Genomic DNA, 23,008 nt, shown 5'->3' on the forward strand with positions numbered 1-23,008 from the left:
GATGGGCACGGCCCGGGGTGCAGGGAAGGACCCGCACACTGCCCACAGCTCCCAGAGGATGGAGCTGCCAGCGCCGGCCCGGAGGATGGAGGGGCTCGTCCCCCACCGCTGGCTCTCTCGGGGGCTCAGGGGCTGCAGCTCCGGCCCCACTGCGCGTTTGCCCAGGGGGATTCCTGGTCCCATCCTCCGGGGTGCTGGGAATGTGTCCCTCTCCTCTCCCAGCTCATGGAGGTAGCAGCCCCCAAAGGCAAAATACCAACAAACTGTTCCCTCTGCCTGTGACTCCATCCCCTCTCCAGATGCTGTAAATTTTCATTAGTATTCTGTAATTTAATGATCTATTCCCTTGAGAAAATTAGTCTTCAATTTACAAAAACTTCCATGTTAATTTAACCATAATAGTAGGGAGCGCTGTGGTGCCAGAGCTGTGTCCTGTGCCCCCTCCCACAACCTGGCAAAGGCCAAGTGCAAGGGAGAATTCCAGTAACACACTAAAGACCATTGGAAATCTCCTGACCAAGACTGCAAGAAGGTTCCTGGGAGCAAGAAAAGCAATTTACTCCTGAAAAGAGAGGTTATTTTGAACCTGGCAAACACTGTTTCAGCTGGAGGCTGATGCTGGAAGACTGGGAGAGGCAAAATGTGCTGGACTTGCTGGGAATGTGCCATCAGTGCTCAGCCAGGAGGCAGCTGCCATCAAACCCTCAGGGCTTTTAAACCATCGGTCGGTGCCAGGCCCTGCGGTGTCCTTGGCAGAGCCCTCTGCAGCCATAAAGTGATGCCTGGGCTAGGCAGGACCACAGGGGCTCTGTCTGGAGCTGCTGCAGGTCCCTCAGCACAGAGCCAAGGCTCCAGGCTCTGCCCTGCCCACTCTGCCAGCGCTGCCCCGATGGGTCTGAGGGCATCGCTGTGCCCACCTTGTGCCGAGGGACACGTGTAAGTACTGAGTGTGACCGTGTCCTTGGCAGATATTGAGATGGATGATGGTGGCTCTGCTCATTAGAGGCTGTGGCAAAGGGTAGGTGCTGGGAGTCTCTGTGCTGGGGAAAAGCTGCAAGGGGAGCTCATTAACTTGAAAAATTGTGTCCAGAGGGCTCATTTGTCTGAGATCAGTTCCCTGTTTTTTCTAGTAATATGGAAAATGAGGGAGGGGGATCTGAGCCTCTCCTCAGTGACCAGCGCTGTGATTTACCCCTTTCTCATTCATGTTCTCTCTTTCAAATTACCTTTAATACTGTTTATTTTCCATGGGCCTTAAGCCTCCCCATGTGGAACGTATGTAACCCTTCACTCCCACAATACTGTGCCTGCGGGCAGAGCAGACACTGTGACATGTTTGCTGTGCCTGGCATCCCTGTGGATGCTTTTGGGGGCCCATGGTGCCCTTGGTCAGGCCTGAGTGGTCCCTGGCACCCACCAGGTGTGTTCTCTGCTCCCTGATCTCCTGCAGTAGGAAGTTTGTGCCCCCGTTGCCTCCCTCATTCCGCAGGGCTGTGGTGGCCGGAGGGCAGAGCCTGCTCTGAAATGTCAGGGTGGGCTGACCCGGGGTCTGGCACGGCCACACGTGTGGGGAGGTGCCAGACCCTGGTGCAGGGAGAGGCTGTAACGTCAGATGGACCTTTATTTGATGATTTCCCCTGGGTTTCTGAGCAGATTCAGGGCAGAGGCTGCTGAGGGACACCTGGTGCACAGGTGGGGCCACAGGGCAGACTCCTGGCACATCCCCCCCAGTGCTGGCAGCAGCCTAATGTGCCACAGACCCGCTAATGACACCCTGTCCTAACAATCGCTAATTGCCTCGCAGTGTTCATAAAGGCAGAGCTGTACCCACGGCAAACATTGGAGGGGAAGCCTGGAGTCATCCCCTGCCAAGGCACTTCCCTGGCCCTGACCCACGGCAGGGAATGAGGAACTCCATCTCCAAGGATGTGGGAGGAGGATGTGGAAAGGAGGATGAGGACAGGAGGACTGGGAGGTGGATGTGGAAAGGAGGATGAGGACAGGGGGACTGGGAGGTGGATGTGGAAAGGAGGATGAGGACAGGGGGACTGGGAGGTGGATGTGGAAAGGAGGATGAGGACAGGAGGACTGGGAGGTGGATGTGGAAAGGAGGATGAGGACAGGGGGACTGGGAGGAGGCCACGCTCTGAGCCCAGCTCCTGTGGAGCCCATGGAGGTGAGGGCTTGGCCATGGGGCTGCCAACCCCCCCAGCACTTCTGCACCCACCAAAGGAGAGCTCAGCATCCCTCCAACCCACATGAGCAGGGCTGTTCCCTTCCCAGCCAGCTCTGCCCCAGACACAGTTAAATTAGAAGGGAAATCTATTTCCTGTTTTAAAATAAATCCAGGGGAGCAAGGTTGGTGTTAAATATAGATATATGATATGTAAATGAATCTGACAACTGAGTGAATAAAAAATGAAGGTTTAAATTATTGAAGGGTGGGAGGAGATGGCGCATGCAAATAGCATTAATGTGGAAAGAGGCAGTGCTCTGAACAGGGAAAGGAGGTTTTGAAACATAATTATTTCTTTTAAGAATATGAAATAAAAGCCAGCAGGGCCAGCGTGTGTTTGTCTCAAAGCCCTTTCTCTCCTGCTTCCCCCTTTATCCTCCGGTCAGTTTTTTCCCCTGCAAAGCAATGAGAGAAATCGAAAGCTACTGAATTTTTTCACTTTAATTAAAATAAGATAAATTAAGTTTTGATTGCTACATGAGAACAAGTGATACCCATGGATGGTGGATCACAGGCTACTACTGAGAGGGCAGCAGGGGGTGCGTGGTAATTGATTTGCTGGTGCCAGGGCTCCATGGCTGTCAGAGCCACAGCAACCCCACGGAACTGGGGGGACCTCCAGCACTTTGCACAGGAAGCATGGACTTAATTTACATGGGAAAACACCTGCCTGAAGATGTTAACCTGCCAGGAGGAGTTCTGTACAGCTCAACTGTGCAGACACTCCACTGGCCTTTGTTCCTGTTCCTCCCTGTGCTTCAGAGCCCACAGGACAGGATCAGACAGAGTGTGGGACCGACTGAGGGAGAATTAGTCATTCAGTATTGAAAACAGAGAACTCCTTGGTGATTTTTATCACTGAAAAAGCCAACAGGACTCCAAAGCCCTCATGGGAATTTATGGAAAGTGTACAGGATTGATTTTTCCACTCCCTTGCACAAAACCAGTGGTGGAGGGTCCTCTCCAAGGGTCTGCCCAAGGGGCTCAGTGGGTGATGTGCAGGGCTCACCCCACTGCCCAGGGTGCTGCTTTCCTGGGTGCTTTGGTGGTGACTTCTGTCATGGAGCAGTGACTTGGGGTGGCCCTGGTGGCTCCCACATCCCATGAGGCTTCCCTGGCATTAGCCCCTGCCTGCTGTGGGTCACAGACAAGCAGAAAGTGAGGGCAGGGGGCCTTCCAACCCACAGTGGGGAGCCCCCCGTGTTCCCTGCCCAGCTGGTGCCTCAGCCCACATCCTGGCAGGATGCAGGACCTGTCCACATGGGCCATTCGGACAGGACACAGGAGCAGCTCCTGCTTCCCAAATGATAGATCACCCTGCAGCACTATCAGGCACACAGATCATGTTCATCACCACCAGCCCTTCATGACATAATTCTGCACAGCAACGGTGACATCCTTCTGCAGATGATAGGACAGCTCTTGGATGTTCACTCAGTCTGTGTTGCTGCCCAGGGCAGCCCAGGGGTTTGTGCCTCCTACATGAACAATTTATAGCAATTCCTGTCCCCTAGACAACTTTAGCATTGATGAAATGATGGGGAAAGAGAATTCCTCTATGGATCCCCCCTCATTTTCACTGTCTGCTTGACGGATGCCATTCATGCCCCTTGTCAGGCCAGGTCCTGGGCACAGCGTGACACAGAGCCAGCATCTGGTCCAGCCTCTCTGTGGGTTCAGCAGGGTGCTGGTGGGACCAGTGCCTCTGCCTCCCAGCTCCCGTGGCTCCCGCGGCTCCCGTAGCTCCCAGTCGGTCCCAGTGCAGGTCCTCGGTGCCCGCTCTGGCCGCCGCGTCTCCATGGCGACGGGCTCTCCCTGCCGCAGAGCATCCTTGGCTCGCCGCTTCCAGCGCTGCATTTGTATTCGCAGCCTTTGTGTGCGCTGGCAGCCGGCCAGGCCAGGCATCCATTTCAAAGCAGCCTTTGTTTTATCGGTGCAATAGCTGCTCAGACAGCCCCGACATTCAGTCAGGGCGAGAACACTGTGTTTCCTCGCTCTCCTCCTTCCTCCAGCCGAGGTGCTGAGGCTCAGCGAGACCCCATCGCCCGGCCAGGGCACCGGGAGGGCACCGTGCCAGCAGCCCCACGTCGGACAGGCAGGGGCATTGCCCTCCTATCCCACTCCCCAGGCACAGCTGACATTTCCTTGCGGAGTCAAACGTGCCACTGGCAGTGCTGCCCTGTCCCCGAGGCTCAGGTACAGCCAGATCTGCTGAACTGCAGAGCCAGGTAGCTGAGATTCCAGCCCCTGGGCAGGGGAAAAGGTGCTTGGCATGAGCTGGGTGCCCACAGCCAGGGTGCTGTCCCAGCCCACCACCCCTGCCTGCTGTGGCAGGTGCAACCCAGGAACTGCAGTATCCATCCTTTCTTCCAGGGTAGTTCGAGACTTAGGAAACGAGGTGGTGTTACACATCTGCCCAAGTGTGCAAAGACAGATGTGAAAGTGTGTGTGTGCTTGCACAGGTGCATTCATGCAGGTTTATGGGACCCTGGTTTCCAGGCACTCAGGTCCCTGTGGACCTTCCCCAGGGTGTGCAGAGGCAGTGAGGAAGGGACTCAAAAGAGGGCAATGGGGTGTCATTACTGAGGCCCTGGTGCTTCCCAGGGCATCCCTGCAGCCCTCAGAGCTTGAAGTGAGGCAGGAGGGAAATAAGAGGATAATGGCAGCAGCAGCCACCTGTCAGCCCTGTCCCGAAAGAAAATGTCTCCAGAGGAACCTGCCCTCTGAAACAGGTGTCTTGGAAAGCAGTGGGACCTGGGAGCCAGTCCAGGGGCAGCGGCTGTGGGGAGTTCATCCAGGAGTTTTTCCTGCCCTGCTGCTGTGAGGAGGCTCCTTCAGCCTTGGCCCACATCACTCACAGAGGGGCTGTGCTGAGCAGGGCTGAAGCTGCTGGTCCTGAGGAAGGACCTTTCATCTTACTAAACCTTGGACAGTCTGCTCAGTAACTCACTGCATCGAAAAGTGGGATATAACCACCCCAGCATTACAATTCCTGTGTCTGGGACCACTGGTAGGATGAGGAGCACAGGAGTTCAGGGTCACACAGAAAGGTCCCAGCGAGTGCCAGCTGTGGCTCAGGAACAACAGTGGCTGGAGGTGCCGCCCTGGCAGCACCAACGTGACTTTGTATGAGGACACCTTCACACCTGGAGACAGTTCCAGGAGGTAATAAGTGCTAGAGCTTATGCTGTTGCTCAATAAAGTGTGTCCTGGCCCCATTTTATTCTCCCTAATTAGGAAAGTCAGCAGATGAATTGCTCTCTGAAGCCTCAACCGGAGCTGGCACAAAAAGAGCTGGTCTGCGGCAGAGTAGGAATTATTTGTGCCTTTGTCAGTGAGAAGTGCAAAGGAAACAGGTGAAATTTGTTAATCTGGAGCTGTGCTGAAAAAGGGCAGGTGTGAGTGGGGTGATCAATGAGCACTGATTAGTAAGCTGTTAGACATGATGGAGGATAGAGCAAGCACACCCAGGGTGTGCAGCACAGCCCCAGGACAGCAGAGCCTCCTGCATCAGCCCTTGGTACTGACCAGTCCGGTGCTCCAAGCGCTCCCATCCCTCTCCCTCCCAGGGTTCTGGCAGTTTCTCTGGAGGTGTGGCTCATGTGAATTCACCAGCAAGTCACCAGCTGGGATTAATACTGGAGGAAGCATGAGCTCTGCCATGGGTTCAGCTGCTGGGCTGAAGGAAGGCTAAGCTGTTCATCCATGAACATCAGTGATTGCATGAGGCCATGGCAAATCATTGGGACTGGAGGGCAGAAGCAGGAGAGGAGGCATTTTTCCCCACATCCTCTTTCTGGTGATGAAGAATGGTGGTTTGTAACTATGTGGGCTCTCCAAAGAGTGCCCTGCTACTTTTTGGAGTTGTCTTTTTATTTAGCAAAACCTAGAAACAAGCTAGAAAGAGCCATGGCTGTGGAAGAGAGGTCTGCATGTGTGGACCCGGCAGGACTCCATGTGTGCAAATCTGGCTGAGCTGCCCACGGGGCAGGTGATGCCCAGGATGGCTGGACCCACCACTGTGGCAGCATGTTGAGTGACATTTGGAGCCGGGGGATATTACCCCACCAGGCTGCACAGGGGGTTTGGACCGGGCTATATTCACTGATGTTCAGAAAGTGTGGAGCACGGGAGCTGGGAAGAGCTGCGGGGAGCCACTGGTGTGATTCCCTTTGGAAGTGCAATGCAGCCCTGGAAAATACATAAAGCTTGGGAGTGTGTCTTGCACTGCACCACTGCTGAGCACGGGGATGTGAGGCAGCGTAATTGGCTGGATGCAGAGAGAAATCCAGGCTCAGCAATTCCATTTGGCAGTTGGCAGCCTTCCCAAACACAGATTGGGGAATGTAAGTTGGACTGGCTTTAAAACACAGGGAAATCCTTTATCTTTGATAATTTTTTTGCTGATTTAAAGGGTAGGATTAAATCCTCATTTAATAAGCCCAAGTGGCTGCTCTGCCCTGCTCTGATCGCTCTGTGTAACAGTGATAGTGCTGCCAAGGCACTGGAGCCTGGAGGCAAGGCAGGGAATGTTCTCCTCAGAACAGATCCCATGGCTGTTTGCTGCTGCAGCCCACAGAACAACCAACTGTTTAACCTCCAGCCTCAGCACAGGATGGTGTTCGCTGTTTTCCAGGGCTTTTTCCAGCTGCTTTCCAGGGCTGTTTCTGGCAGCTTTCAGGGCTGCTCTGAAGGCAACACTTCCTGTTACCAACTTCCATTTTTGTCATTTGTGGGGTTTTCTCCTAATTAAGGATCCTCAGAGCCCCAGAAGTCCCTCACTAACATACACAGTCTGGCTTACTGCACTGACAGGCTCCAGGGCAGGGATTGTTTTTATCAGTAAGTGCTGCCTGTTCAGTACCTTTATATCAACGCCTCTTACTGTCGCCCAGGCTATTTTTAAATCCTGTAAATAAAGACTCTACAATGAAAAGGAAAGGAGCCTCATCGCAGAGGAACACAGAGAGTTGCTGTGTTGATGAGGAGACTGTTTCCCCTTGTCTGTCAAATCAGCTCATTTAGATTGTTTAAGTCAAGAGCAATTCTGAGAACAATCTGTTTCACCCGTGACAGCGGCTTCGCCCTGTGTCATGCTGCTGTATGGAGCAAGAGGCTGAGAGTTATCGATGGCAAATTCTGCATGTCCCCAGGCCTGTGCTCCTCATGGCACAGCCCCAGCTCTGCTCTCCCCAGACATGGAGCAGATAGTATTTATAACATGTCGGCTTCCCGACTCCATGGGAGCCGTGACAGCAAATGCGCTGAAGGGCGGAGGGGATGGCAGGGCTGAAACGGCGCCAGCTCCGCTTTCACTGCCTTCAGCCAGTGCGTTTCTCTGCCTCCTCCAGCTTATTCTCTTGCTCTGATGATATGAAAATACTAATTAAAAAGTGAATGGGGATTTGACGACGGGAGGACCCTTGTGTGTGCCAGGCTGGCAGGGTGCAGGTGGTGACTGCAGTTGCAGGGAGAGCATGTCTGGGGATCACTGCCCAGGAGGGCATGTTTGTCAAATGGTGAAAGTATAACTGCACAGATCCATCCCTGGCAGCTGCTGAACACAGGTGGTTCGTTTGCCCTTGAAAAGTTGCCTCCATTATTTCTAATTTCTGATGTAATGTATGATCACAGTGCTGTGGAGCCCTTCAAACACATAGCAGAGAAGGACAGCAGTGCCAGGGTGAGGAGGAAGCGTCGCTGGAGGCATGAACAGGTTCCACCTTCACACCCTGCCCTGAGCTCTCCTTCCCATGCAGCAACATGGTGGTTCCTGGGGACAGTGATGCCTTGAGGGCTGAGGATTTATCAACCCTTTGGCTGAAAGCAGCTCCCAAACCAGGTGGTTATGTGTGTCTTTTTAAGCACGGAGCTGTTGCTTTGCTGCCACTTTGCTGGCAGAATCAGGAATCTGAGGCCTTAGCAAAGAAGTACGGAGGTCCAACTTCAGTGAATACCAAAGGACAAAGAGTGAACTAAATAACTGTAGTAAGCATGAGAGAAGGTCACTCAGAACCTCAGTTCCCAAATAACCTTAAGCTCAGCACATATTAAGGCTAAAACCAGGAGTGGGTGGTGAACATCAGAGTGCTGCTTCCAGCCAGCTGTCTTGGCCTAGTACCACTGCTTTGACTAACAGGCTTTTGCATGGGTGAAGCTCAACCTTCCAGTTCTTCTAGAAGAAAATGTTCTTCCTATTTGAGGGTTCATTAACATCCCCAGTGTATCCAGGAGTTCCCCAGCCTCTTTCATGTATGTCAGAACTCTGCTGAGCAAAGTGTTACCTGTGAGGGTGAAAGAGGTAAGATCATGACGCTGATGCAAGAAGATGAAGGGGTAGGTAATTGAGGGTTGTTTCCTGCAGCTGACATTTCCACTTACGCACTGGTTATAAATGTATATACGCTGGTTATAGATACACTGACTTGCCCACAGTGTAACCAGCTGCAGCATTTACAGCACAGAAGGGAAGCCACCACTGCAGCAGTCAGTTGTTAGGAGCACATGCACAAATAAAATTAGAGAACAATCTAAAATAATAAAGAAAGCTGCAGACCTTGACTATGAATTTTATTGACAGTGGCATAGTACAGTTAACGAACTGACATAACAGGAGAACATAATGCATTCATCAGCCTCCCCAGCTGAGGACAGACTTCACAGCAGCCCTCCTACACCACGTGTGGTACCTCCAAAGAGAGATGAAACAGGGCTGCTATGAATGGAACAGTGAGAGGGAGCTGAGTCAGACTTCAGGAAATAATGGCTTTCAGTTACACACAATTACATGACAGTCCAAACTTTTCCATACAAAGAAAAATAAATAAGGCCAAATTAACTTCCAAGTCATTAAAAGAAGCTGACAAACCAATTTCAAACTGTTGCTGCCCTTTCAGTCCAATCACTCTATGCCTGTGCATGTTCAGCTCACAGCAATGCACTCTGCATTACTGAGCCTCTACACACAGGAACAGCCTCCCTGGCTACTCTGCACTGTCATAAACCCCATCTTTAATAATGCATGATCTTCTTCAGCTGAAAAACACTGTACTCCACTCCTGCTGGCAGACAGACAGTGGGTACTGCAGCCCATTTCCAGGGACAGTGGCTCATGTGCCCAGGGCATCCATTCATGTCACAATGGAATCAAATAGCCTTCGTTTTTTCACTGGCATTGGTGAGGATGGTAAAGGCCAACTGAAGCCAGGCTGGCAAATACTGGTGACAATGTGCAGCTGGATGCAAAGAGAGAGCAAGGACTGCCCTGTGCCAACAAAACCTGGGGCAGGGAGTGCCTGTCAGACGCAGAATTGTTTACTGGGAATTTTTGTCTGCTCTCCATTTCACTCCCTCCTGACATTACGGCTCTCCATTCTCATCCTTCATCCTGTTCAGTCCTGTGACTGCTTTGATTTTTCTCGTTTCTGGGATGTTGTTCCTGAAGCCAAGGCCAGTAACAGACTGTGGCTCATACACTCCTCACTCTGCATTTTCTGTGTTAGAAGTGAAAAGTGTCTCTGTGTGTGGTGCAGTCCCTGTCCCTGGTGGTGTTTGGGGTGCCCTGATGGTGTCTGGGGTGTCCCTGGTGGTGTTTGGGGTGACCCTGGCAGTGTCTGGGGTGTCCCTGGTGGTGTCTGGGGTGTCCCTGGTGGTGTTTGGGGTGACCCTGGCGGTGTCTGGGGTGTCCCTGGTGGTGTTTGGGGTGACCCTGGTGGTGTCTGGGGTGTCCCTGGTGGTGTTTGGGGTGACCCTGGCAGTGTCTGGGGTGTCCCTGGCAGTGTTTGGGGTGACCCTGGTGGTGTCTGGGGTGTCCCTGGTGGTGTTTGGGGTGACCCTGGCAGTGTCTGGGGTGTCCCTGGTGGTGTTTGGGGTGACCCTGGTGGTGTCTGGGGTGTCCCTGGTGGTGTTTGGGGTGACCCTGGCAGTGTTTGAGGTGTCCCTGGTGGTGTTTGGGGTGACCCTGGCAGTGTTTGAGGTGTCCCTGGCAGTGTCTGGGGTGTCCCTGGTGGTGTTTGGGGTGTCCCTGGTGGTGTTTGGGGTGACCCTGGCAGTGTCTGGGGTGTCCCTGGCGGTGTCTGGGGTGGCCCTGGCAGTGTTTGAGGTGTCCCTGGTGGTGTTTGGGGTGTCCCTGGCAGTGTTTGAGGTGTCTGGGTGTGGCATGGGACAACGTGGTTTGGTGGTCCCAGTGGTGGTGCTGGGCTGACAGTGACTGGATGATCTTACAGGGTCTCTTCCAACCTTGCACAGAATGTCCTGATCTGGAGGGGATGCTCCAGGACCATCGCTCCAGCCCCTGGCCCTGCACACACCCCCCAACAATCTCCTCTCCCTGTCCTGTCATCCAAACCCTCCTGCAGCTCTGGCAGCCTTGTGGCTGTGCCCACCACCCTCTGGGGGAAGACCCTTCTCCTGAGATCCAACCGGACTCTGCCCTGGCACAGCTTTAGGTGAAATGACGATTCTGTGATTCTCTGATACAAGCGGGACGCTGCGGCACAGCCGGGCAGGGCAGGGCCGGGCAGGGCAGGGCCGGGCAGGGCAGGGCCGGGCAGGGCAGGGCCGGGCAGAGCAGGGGCAGGGACGGGACGGACAGAGCCGAATTGGGACGGGGCGGGCAGGGACAGACGGGACGGGACGGGACGGGACGGACAGAGCCGAATCGGGACGGGACGGGACGGGCAGGGCAGGGCACACACGGGACGGGACGGGGCGGGACGGGACGGGACGGGACGGGACGGGACGGGACGAGCCGAGCCGAGCCGAGCCGGGCCGGGCCGGGCCGGGCCAGGCCCCGCCGTCCCCGCCATGTCGCGCCCCGGAAGCGCGGCCGGGGCGGGTTCGCTTCCTGCGCGCGGGGCGGGCGGGCGGTGGCGGCAGGAAATGGCGGCGGAGCTGCGGCTGCAGCTGCCGGGCCCTCCCGCTCCGCAGCGCCGGGCGCTGCCCGCATAGACCGCGCCGGGCCGCGCCGCCCCTCCGGCACGGACTGCGAGCACTTTACATACATGAGGTACCGCGCGGGCCGCGCCGGGCAGGGCCGGCCGGGCGGGGAAGGGCCGGGCGGCCGCGGAGCCCGCGCAGGGGCCGGAGGGGCCGCGGGGCTGGCGGAGGGGCCGAACCGCCCGCCCGGAGCGCCGCCCGCACAGCCGGGCCGAGCGGGGCCCCGGCACGGGGGGATCCTACGGGGCCGCGGGCGGGGCGGGGGAAGTGATGCAGCAGAATTGTTTGCCTTAAACTCCTTGGAAAGGTGAAGTACAGGTAGGACAGAGCAGGGATGCTGGGGACAGGTGGGACACAGGGGTGGTGTTGGGGACAGGTGGGACACAGGGATGGTGTTGGGGACAGGTGGGACACAGGGATGGTGTTGGGGACAGGTAGGACAGGGATGGGTGTTGGGGACAGGTGGGACACACAGGGATGGGTGTTGGGGACAGGTGGGACACACAGGGATGGGTGTTGGGGACAGGTGGGACACACAGGGATGGTGTTGGGGACAGGTGGGACACAGGGATGGTGTTGGGGACAGGTGAGACACACAAGGGATGGTGTTGGGGACAGGTAGGACAGGGATGGGTGTTAGGGACAGGTAGGACAGGGATGGGTGTTGGGGACAGGTGGGACACACAGGGATGGGTGTTGGGGACAGGTGGGACACACAGGGATGGGTGTTGGGGACAGGTGGGACACACAGGGATGGTGTTGGGGACAGGTGGGACACAGGGATGGGTGTTGGGGACAGGTAGAGCAGGGATGGGTGTTGGGGACAGGTAGAGCAGGGATGGGTGTTGGGGACAGGTAGAGCAGGGATGGGTGTTGGGGACAGGTGGGACAGGGATGGTGTTGGGGACAGGTGGGACACACAGGGATGGTGTTGTGTTGGGGACAGGTGGGACACACAGGGATGGGTGTTGGGGACAGGTGGGACAGGGATGGGTGTTGGGGACAGGTGGGACTCACCTGGGCACAGGTGCAGGTTCTGCCTCTCCCCTCGCTGCCCTGGGCACACACAGCACTGGTCCCACCCTGGGCAATCCGTGTTCTCCCTCCTGACCAACCCCACCTGCAGCTCCCTGTACATCCTGACCCCACACCGGGTTTATTTTCGTGCTGCTTTGCTGTTGACATGGAAACCAACAGTGCTTTCTCTTCCAGAGAATTGGAAGCTAAAGCTACCAAAGAAGTCGAAAGAAAACTAAGCAGGTAAAAGGCTCATTTAAATTCCCTCCCACAGTTTAGATGGAGAGTTGGCCTTGGGCTAGAAATAGTTGTGGGCTTTATCGGGAGCTTTAATCTCTTGTTAATTGTGAAGATAAAAAAAATCTGAATTTGAAAACGTCCTCTATTGCATAGATTGATCTCTGCAAGTTGAATTAATTCTGCAGACTAAACACCTTTTTAGCAGGAGGTTTCTTGGCATAACAATATCGGGTGTATAATACAGTGTCTTTAATGGGGGAGGGTTTTGAAGAGAAAAATAACTTTTCTGGCCTACGTTGTAGTACCTGACAATAACTAGAAAATTAATTAAGGGTATGGGGGCTTTTTTCTGCACACTTCAGGCAAATATTGTTGGGAGGCAAGGAATGGTTTTGGCAAGAACTCAAATAAACTGTATGTTGCTGTATAACTACTGGGTCTTTGCCTCTTTAGCCATGAAGAAATGGTTGGTGAATTTCCTGTTATGTCGTTTGTAGGATGGGCAGGAGTTCAGTCACGTTGAACTGAGAATTCTGTGCTGCCACACGTTGCTTCTGTGTTTAAGGAGTTGTTTCTTCTGCACTGTTTTTAATCCAGTGACTTTCTCACAAATACCAGCTCTGTTTTTTACATTATTTGATTTCAATTTTTGTCCTACTTGCTTTTTGGATTCTTTTTCACTTAGACTTTGAAGGGCCTTTTGCTAATTGTTAAAGGCCTTCCCAAATGTGCCCAGGCCCTGAATACACCTGATAGAATCCCAGGTTTGGTACCTTGCTTTTTCCTTCTTTCCCATGCCTGAGCCCTCTCCCACTTCAGGCTGTTGTTGCAATGTGAAAACTGCTTTACTTTCCCTTGCTCTCAAGTGTTTTCTGGGTAATACATTTAAACATGAATCATTTTTCCCATGTTGTTGTTGAAATAAATACATGGAGTGATTTGAATACATGGAATCTTTGATACCTTTTGCAGATTGCTGTTAACCCATCAGGGTTCTGTGGAAGCACTTGCTGCCAGAAGTGATTTCAGAACTGTGTTATGTAGAGTGACAGTGCTAAGTTCAGAGCAGTACTTGGTGCCAGTCTTAATAACTCAGCAGATCTGCACATTTTTATGACCTCAGCAGACATCTTGTCACACTGCAGGCAAGGCTGAGAGTGACAGGAGTGAAAGAAAACTATAAAAGTGCCAAAATTCAGCTCTTGGAGAGTAAATCCTGCTATGGAATGGGTCTCTGTGTGTCTCTGATACAGAGAGATGTGTTTTATTCCTTTAAAAGATTGAGGACTGGTTTGAAGTTCACGCTGCTGCCCAGCTGGTTTATGTTTAGCCAGGAGCCCTGGCTGTGTGAGCACAGAGCTGATAAGTGTGGTGAGCTGCCCTGCACAGCCTGGTGAGTTGTTTTCCTGGGGAGAACTCAGGAGATAGCCCTTGTTGTTCCTCCAGTGCCATTATTTAGTCTTACTGAGTTTGTGGTGACCTGGTCAGACTGTGAAAGAGCAAACCCTGGGAAGGTGTAGAGACTGTGCTGTGGTTTGTGTTACTCTCAGGTTTCACAGACTGGGAACTCCATGGGACATCAGCTTTGCTTCCTGTGTATTCTGAAGTCACTTCTGGAGTTTATGCTTATAAATTAATGGGTAGCAAATGTTTTTTATCTTCCTGGGAATATTGGCCTAGTCTGTAGGTTTGTGATAGGATAAGTGTTACAGCTTTAGTACAGCTTGCTTATCCAGTTGGAGTGATGCCTCTTCTACACTCAGGATTAGCATTTGGCTCGCTTGGCCTTTTGGAAAAGAGTCCTCATTTGGTCTGTGTTCTCTCCAGAATTCATACCTGTCTAGTGCTGTGCAAATATTCCTGGTCTCAGAAGTCAGCCCAGTGCATGATTTGCCACAGTGATTCAAGTGAGTCCATTGCACACTGTTGGTGTTAGGAGTGAAATGTCACCTGTGGGGCCAGAGCAAGGGCTGTCTGGTGTTCACTGGGGACATCTAACAGTTAAATTTGGTCAAACCCAGGACTGCTAAAAATCACCATTTAGTTCTTCTGATTTAAGCAATAACTCTGCAATTCTGTTTGGTAAACAGGGTTTTCCTGCCTCACTTATGTGGAACTGAGAGAAGGTAAATATCCGAAATCCATTCACAATTATTTTCCTAAACCCAGGGGTTAGTCTCTGGTTTCACAAGCATGCACACCATAGGGAAGAGTCTGCACTGCCTCCATCCTCCCGTGGTTCTGCTCCACATTCCATCTGCATTGGCTGCAGCCTGGCCATGTTTGGGGAGAGCAAACTTCTCACCTCCAGATTCCATCCACCTATGCTAAGTTACCCTTTCATGTTGTAATAACTACCATGTTGCTGTTCCATGTTCCTTCTTTGCTGCAAGGGAAAATCAGAGCTGGCTCAGTGAGAGAGGCACAGGGAAACAGGAGAAATGCAGTTGTGTCTGCTGATGTTTAAGCACTTGGGGTTCTGTTGGGTTTTGAGGGGTGTGGGTCTTTTTCCTGGTAAACTTGTGATGGAAAGATGTCTGCTGTGACATGGGAGGAGTTTATTGCAGGAAAAAACCATTATTTTTGTGCTTTTCAAGACCTTTAGAGACACTTGTGCAAAATTACACGTGCCTTTCTCCTCCAAAGATGCTTTTCCAGGTCATATGTAACTGTAAGGTGGTCCCCATAAGGCACCTTGTATTTAGTTGTGCTTTCTGGTTCTCAGAGCAACCCCCAGTGCTGCAGTCCCTGCAGGGGGCACAGGGGAGGTGCTGCCCTGGAACAGTCGCTGGGGTTTGTGCTGCTGTTAAAGCCTCCTGTGTGTGCCCAGTGTGGCTGGGGAGCAGCAGCTTGATCTGCCTCTCTCGGCCCTTCATTGGTTACAGGAGATGGGGATTGTTTGTGGCTGCTGCTGGGGGCTGGTGCAGTGGGATAAACTTCCTGGGAAACACGTCTGGCTGTGTCTGCTTATGTAGCAGTGAACGTCTGGGATGAAACCTGAGGGCAAAACTAACACAAGTGTTCAGAATTCTGGTGCATTTATGGTGCCTGTCGTTGGGATCGTGGGTCTGGTGAGGCCACACCTGTCCTGGGAAAAGGGGAGAGCTGAGTGTGCTCCAGGTGATTGGTAGGGAGAATTCTGTCACTTCACTTTAGGGTGATAATTTAAAGACAGGTATTTAAGAGCAAAAAAGAAAGTAGCTGATACACATTTACTGATTCATTATTCATTGCAATATTTGTTTCAGTTTTCAGCTTGGCAGCACCTCTCTCTGTTAATAGCTGGAAAGAGCTCACACACACGTCTGCAAATGGGTGGGTTTGTTTTGTTCTCATGCCTGAGGCTCCCTGTGCTCCCAGGAACTCGCTGGGTGGTTCAAGTGCCCGAGTTTCCATCCAAGGCTCTGGGGGGTTTGCTCAGGTGTTTTGTTAACTTCAAAGTCGTGGTGTCTGTTTTCATGAACTCTTGGTGTAGTGTCTGTTTTGTGGGGAGCATTGATAAAGGAATTGTAGGATCCCTCTTTAATCAAAATACACATTTTATAATTGATCTTTGTAGAATTCTGGTGAGTAGAAAAGCTGTTGGTTTTTATGGAACCCGAGAAATCATTTTGATTGACAGTTGTATGTAATTGTGTCTTTCAAAAAATTTAAATATTAGAGAACTTTCAGGCCCAAATACAGAAAATTTCTCAGTCTCAGCCACATATTTGGAAGTGTGTGTGGAAGATCAGCCGTGGGCTGAACATGTAGTGCTTTGCAGAACTGGTAAAGACCTTTCAATTCCTGATGCTTATCTGCAGCTACCTGGCAGTGTTCCACCTGTAGCACTGCAAGTTAATTTATAACCCGAAGAAGAGCAAACAGTGGAAATGATTGATTGATTTGTTTGTTTGTTCCCCCCAAAATTTGTGTTTGTCACTGGAAATTTCAGAGTGGTTTCAAAAGCCACTGTGTACAATCACTTTTAAATCTTAATTCTGTTTGCTCCATGTAGTGTATGGGAAGAAGGTAAAAATCTGTATTATTTTTTGGCTTCAGCTGTGAGCCCAGTGCTGCCTTGTCCCCAAGTGTCACATCCACACAGCTGTTAAATCCCTCCAGGGATGGGGACTGGGAATTCTTGCAACCATCATTTCCTCTCTGAGGTGATAGAACTGTGAGTTTATTGTGGCAAAATATGTTGCCCTTTGGTATATTGTAACAGCAGAGATAGCAGTGCTGTACACACATTAATTCCTGCGTCCTCAGCCTCTCTGCCAGGGAAAACGTGGGTGAACTGGAGTTTCCTCTTCTGCAGCCTAAGAATAAAGGTTAAATATGGCTATTTCAGCCCAGGTGTTTTTGCAATGTCAAGCTGGAGCTTTAGAAATCAAAGATTAATAGAACTCTTTTTCAAGAATTAAAGTGAGAAGGGAAATGGAATTTAATATAAATATCACCTGAAGTGTTTGCAGTTTGGCCATTGCAGCTTTTTCCACTCCACAAGCCAAACAACAAATCAAGCCATACAAAAATAAAACATCTTGCACTGTCTTAATACCTGTCCTGGAAGATTAAAAAGCTGGGTTTGTTTTCTTTCTTTTTTGTTAATGGCTTAATTGAGGAAATTTTGGTAGTTTGTTAGTATTTTCCCCCTTGTACAAGAAATTGTACTGGGGTACACACCTGGAGCAAAACATTATTTTTACAGAAATAATGGTAAATATTGACCTGCCCCTCAGTCTGTGTAAGTTCATGCAGATGGCAGCAGTTTCTCCATGCACATTCTCAGCACCATCAGACCTGCAGTCTGTCCTGAGATCCACATCCATTTTCATTTGGTCTCACTTGAAAATAAAGCACCTTTCAAGTTAAGCTGTTGAAAACAGAGGCCTTTGTTCTCTCTCCAGTGTGGATTTCCTATGGCCAGGGTGTTTTATTTTTCACTTGATCTAAGTTGAAAATACAGTTTGCTTTTCTGCTGAGGCCATTTAACCTTGAGCGAGCTAATCCCACTGCAGGAGGAGGAGGAGGACAGTCCCTGTGCCTGTTTGGTGACAGTGGGGTGCTGATGGGGGAAATCAGAGGCCTGTTTATGTATTTGTGTTACCAGTGGGAATGCTCAGTCCCTGCTTTTGCTGGGCCTGCTGACAGCCCGAGCTGCTGGAACACTTTGGGCACACCAGGTCGATGGATTAAATGCCCCAGGCAGAGGGAAAAGCCCAGCAAAGAACTTGGTGTTTCTCTGGCTTTGTGTCGTTACCACAAGAGCAGTCCTGCCGTGGTGGTTCCTGTTCATGCTGTGAAGGACAGGGAGCTGCAGGTGGTTTGTACACAGGATGAGGTGATAAATGGGAAGTGCTCTGTCCATGTCTGTTCCTCCAGGAGTGGCATTAGAAATGGAACTTGTTTGTGTGTGTCCCAGTGGAGCTGGAACTGGAGGCATCAGTTTGGTGTCTGGTGAGAGGGCCATGGGTTTGTGTGTTGGGAAGAATGGAGGAGTCTCATTCCAGCTGTCAGAGATGGAAGTTCAGGAGTTCTGCTTGAGACTCTGATGACTTCATAGGCAAATGGGAATTTTCGTGTCAGATCTAAGTTTATGTGGACAGGCCTGTCTTCCTTGAAGGGTTTGGTTTTCAGGAAGAGCAGGGACAGGAAGGGCTTTGCTGTTGCTGTTTAGTTGTGCAGTGGGTTAGTTTTGCTCTACTGAGATTTAATGTTACAGTGGTAATTAATACTCTTGAAAACTTAACACAAAGTGTAGGTGGATAATTTTTATCCAGGGGTTACCTGGAGTCCTGAGCCTGATCATCAGGGGGTTTTATGTGTTCTAAGCTGCCTTTGTGATCCAGAATCTGTTTTTCTTAAATAGATAAAAAGTGAATGAATAGTGTGATAATTTAGGAGCTTTGTTGTTCCTGTGTGAAAACAAGCCACTGATGCTGTGGTAGAATATTCCAGAGATATCTGTATGTTACTTGTTAGCATCTGTATTCTCAAAATGAAATGTAATCGTGTTGATTTAGCTGTACCAGGATTGATGAGTTACTTTTTTCCCTGTGAAAATACTATTTTGCATTCTGCTTGCTCTTGAACTGCTACAGCTTTCTTCTAAAAGTGGAATGTTTTTCAGTTAATGCGGTTTTTGGATGTGACAGACTGAAATCTGTTGTACAAAGCAAGTGCTGGTGGCTTTTTTAACCCTTAGAACTCTTGGAGATTCTGTGGCTGAGCTTTTGCTCCAACATCAGTCTGGAGGGAGTCCCAGCAGGGCGGGCAGAGCTGCCCAGGGACTGTGCCCACCGAGGAACTGGGACTGGGAGAGAGGAGGGCTGTGGAGGGAGGACACAGTTCTGCCTTTTCAGCTGGATTAGGCATCCCCTGCTGCCAGTGGTACCTCAGGAAGGGCTGGATTCCTGAGGAGTGAGCCAGGGACTCTGCTGTCTATGGGAGGGAGCTGTAAATGGACTGGGGGCCGTGCCGAGGAGCTGGGACCTGTGGAAGCTCTTTGCTCTACAGGAATTCCAGACCTCATATTGTTCTCCAGCTGAAATTGCCTGTTTAAAATTGGACTGTCCCAGATTAGCCCAGACTGGGGGTCAGCAGCATCAGCTTCCCTCTGGTACAGATGCTCAGGGTGAGAGACAGCAGGGGACAAAACTGACTGATGTGTCACCTTAGCAGTGCATGGATGTCACTGCAGGTTAATAATGACTTCAGATTTGCTCTGGATCCAGGGGGCTGCTCTGAATGAAACTGGCCACCTGGAATTGTGTCTGTGGTTACATGACTGGCCTCTTAGTTGTCCATGAAATAATTTTTGAGACCTAATTGTAAATGCACGATTGCTTTTGCAGTGAGACTGTCCTTGATGAATCTGGCAGGCAGATGAGAAAGCTGTGACAAAATGCAAAATAGCCAAGTTGTGTTGGGTGGGTTGTGATTCCTCCGTGCAACTGAAACACAGAGGCAGCTCAGAAGTAACAAGTTTAGGTAATTTTTTGTTGCATATCTTAACACATCAGGAGCAGTTCTTTCTTAAGAGAAGCAACTAATGCTGTCTGCTACTGGAAAATCATAAAAGCCAGAATTTGGTCTGTGGAAGCCTCTCAGGGCAGGGCTGTGTCTGCAGCAGGTCAGTGTGTGTGGGGTGGAGGAACAGGGGGTGGTTTGAGAGCAGCTGTGCCCCTGGTGGGACCTGCAGGGCCGGGCTGTGCTGCTGCTGCTCACAGGCCCTGCAGGGAGTGTGGGACCCGCAGCAGCCCCCTGGGAGTGGCAGAGGAGAGGAGAAATGCTGCATGTGCAATAGAACAGTGTTACTCCAACAGGAGGGAGCACTGGGAAAGAAACAGGTCCTGGATGGAACGGGATCTGCAGTGAGAACCAGGATCTCTGCACTGAGGGACTGACAGCGGTTGCTGTCGGTGGATGGTCTGTAGGTACATGCAGGCACTGAAATTTAAATATAAATGGCATTATATATAATGGCATGTATAGTATGGCATTGTCCTTGTTGGGAGAAGAGCCACCTTCGCCATCTCCCTGCAGAACTTCAGAACTGGACAGAAAACCAGTTGCAGAGTTCAAAGGTAGAACTGCAGTGGCAGCAGTAAGGTGGGACTCGCCCCTCCCAGAGGAGTGGTGGGATTGTGCAGAATGCCAAGGATAAAGTGCTGCTGGGTACCAGGAGGAGAAGGGCTGGGGAGCTGCTGTTCAGCACCACTTACACTGGCACCACCTGCACAAGGACAGTGCTCAGAGTGCTGCTGTTGGTCCAGTTAATGAGTGAGGAAGTTGTGTGAATGTGCCACAGTGGAACTGGGAAACCTGGCACTGGAACTCACATGTGGATTTAAAAGAAAAATTAAGTTGCAAAACTCAAAACTAAAACATGCCTGCAGTCACTTTGAAAGGGACTTGAGGTAAAAGTAGATTTAACTGGTTATTTATATCTCTAAAAGGTAATGGAAGTTTTAGTACTTGTGGGGTACCCTGTAGTTTTATGCATTCCATTGGCATTGCTTCTGACAGATATCAAATTACCTTATTTGAAACTGGAGCTGTGCAGTTATGGGCAGTTTGGAGTTAAGAAGGAGCCCAGCATTTCCAGGCAGAAGCAAACCATGTAGTGACTGCCCTGCTTTCACAGTGGTTTTTTCCCCAAATATCTTTTCGAGTCTGTTTTTAAACAGGGTGGGCTGGACAGAGGTGTTGGTGCTCAGGCTCCTGTTTGAGCAGGAAATACTGTGTATCAACTGAAGTTAATTAATGCTCCAAGTTTGTGCTTCACTTTTGCCAAGTCACGGTTTTGTCCCTCTGTCAGGGAGCTCTGAAGTGGCCCTGTGGGTGCCAGGTGTGGTCTGGCAGTGCCACACTTGGTGCCTCCTGGCAGAGAAGGTTTGGGAAGAGGGAGCTGGTGTGGATGGGCAGGGGGTGTGTGGCTTTGGCTGAGTGTGGGAACTCTGGGCTGGGATGTGCCAGAGCTCAGTTGTACCAGTTCAGGTAGAGATTAAATAACATCTGAATTTGCTGGCTTGTGAATCAAATTAAAGTCTAAGCCTTCACTGCAAGCTTTGGAAGAAGGAACACCTTATGTGTAGCTGACACTACATCTGCCTAAAGGCCTGTCACTTGTGTCTGGCACTGACAGAGACAGTCCCTGCAGAAACATGATCCAATTAGAAGCAAAATTCCCCAGTTCCTTTTGTGTCTCTGTGAAATAATTGTTCTAAAATGAATCTAAGTGTGTACAGATTGTATTTTGGGAGAGTTAATTACAAACTGTGTGGTTCAGGGATTTAGTGCAAGAAGAGGAAGAACAGTTGATGGAAGAAAGGAAAAAGAGAAAAGAAGACAAGAAGAAGAAGGAAGCTGCTCAAAAAAAGGTATGTGGAGCCCTGATAAATAAACCCCTGTGCTTCAGGGTGACTGCTTTCACCACTAGTAAAAGCCAATTTAGCTGTTGTTACTCAGAAGTGTTTTCTTGTTAATTTAATGTTTTAAATGTAAATGTACTGTCAGTTATTTAGTGGTAACTGACATACTGAACAGTGTAATTGGCTCTGTGGAGTTTCTTACAAGACTAAATTTTCTTCTGAGATAACCCCTCTTTTCCATGATTGTCAGTTGAGGCAGTTTCATGTTTGAAACCCCTCAGTGTTAATGCATTTGTTAGTGGGATAAAAGCACCACTTTAAGGTAGTGGCTTTCAGCTGTATCCTTATTTTAATATATCTCATTCTTCAGTATGGAAACATGTCATAAGAGAATTTGTAGCAGGATATATGGATAAAAAAGAAAATATTGTTAGCAAAGGTGTTTGGGGGTGGAAACGTCACAGAAAAGCTTGTAAACTCTTCAGGATCTCTCTATACTGACAAGACATTCTTCATGGCCATTTATTGTAAACACTGACCCTGAGCTGTGGGGCATTTTTGTTTGTGTCCTTTTCTGCCAGCATAAGAAGGTGAAAAGGAGGTTCTGTTAATACACCCTTGATTTCCTGAGGAGAGGTGAGGTTGGGGCACTGAAGAGTTGTGGTTAAAAGTTTCAGTGTCAGCCCTTGCAGTGTAAATGGCTGAACCTGGGCAAGTCTGACACCAAACCAGTGAATCCAGGAATTCTGGCATTCCCACACTCCCCTTTCTCTCCCTGCTCTCTGTTTTCATTATTGACAGTCACAGGTTCAGTATTATTGCAAGTCTGTTACATACTGTGAATAAATGGAGTATCACAATTAAAAGGGGTTGTTATATGCAGCTTCCAAAGTGACCACATAAAATTAAATCTTGATTTGTTTTGGCAATAATTGGTCTGAAAAGTGAGAACTGCAGTTTCCAATAGGAGGAACTGCCATTTGTGCTTTTGGGAGGCCCTTTCTGAGCTCTCACTGTGGTTTGGAGTTAAAACCACACTCAGGTGCACGAACATACAGGAAATGTTTCTCCCCCAGTTTTATTCTGTGAGAAAGTTTTATTCAAATAGATCTCCCATCTTGGCCATATCACAGCTGTAACCTGTTGAATCTTGGAAATGAAAGACTTGAAGCTTTGGCATTTGCTCTCATTCCTTTCCATTCCAGGCCCTCCCCCTTCCCTGTTCTGCAGTAAAAGTGGTGGCAGCTCTTTGCTTCCAGGCAGAGTTTTTAACTCACTTAAAACATCTTAATTTGCAAGTTAAATTCGGTCTGTTTCATGTAGTTATCTTTCAAATTAATTTTGTCTTCTGTAACATTTAAACAGCTTTTTAGGCATAAGGAATAATAGGCCTGGGTTGGTTAAAGAGGCTTCTGAAGTAGATAATTAAATAACTTGAAACCATATTAAAAGAGGAAAGTCAGAAGCTGATGTTACTTTATGAAGTGGCACATGCACATGTGGTTTCTCTCTTATCTACAAAAATCACTGACTCTTCTTTTTTCTTGTTCTAGGCCATTGAACAAAAAATCAAAGGTAAGTTACTTTACAGTTCATTTTACTCTGTGTATTATTTCTGTGGGTTTGGATGTGTTGAATCAAACGTGTCACCTGGAAGCTCCTCTCAGGATTGAAGGGTGACATCCTTGAGGCTTCAGCTGCACTTTTGCAGAGTGACCAC

General features: G+C 50.1%; 1 protein-coding gene across 8 annotated transcripts in view; it reads left to right on the plus strand.

Moving 5' to 3' along the window:
- Positions 1-23,008, plus strand: part of TNRC6A (trinucleotide repeat containing adaptor 6A) — a 58,851-nt gene that overhangs the window by 6,227 nt on the left and 29,616 nt on the right. For 2 of the 8 annotated variants that reach the window (XM_071571559.1, XM_071571564.1), the window contains exons 3-6: positions 12,386-12,433; positions 14,521-14,556; positions 21,207-21,297; positions 22,842-22,863. In XM_071571559.1, the coding sequence (XP_071427660.1) occupies positions 12,386-12,433; positions 14,521-14,556; positions 21,207-21,297; positions 22,842-22,863 (197 nt within the window). Of the gene's footprint in view, positions 1-10,630; positions 10,684-10,979; positions 11,244-11,446; positions 11,492-12,129; positions 12,434-14,520; positions 14,557-21,206; positions 21,298-22,841; positions 22,864-23,008 lie in introns of those variants that run through there. The other 6 variants (XM_071571561.1, XM_071571560.1, XM_071571562.1 and 3 more) reach the window with 6 other exon arrangements.

The sequence above is a fragment of the Pithys albifrons genome, chromosome 16 (genome assembly GCF_047495875.1).
Source record: "Pithys albifrons albifrons isolate INPA30051 chromosome 16, PitAlb_v1, whole genome shotgun sequence".
Taxonomy (NCBI): domain Eukaryota; kingdom Metazoa; phylum Chordata; class Aves; order Passeriformes; family Thamnophilidae; genus Pithys; species Pithys albifrons.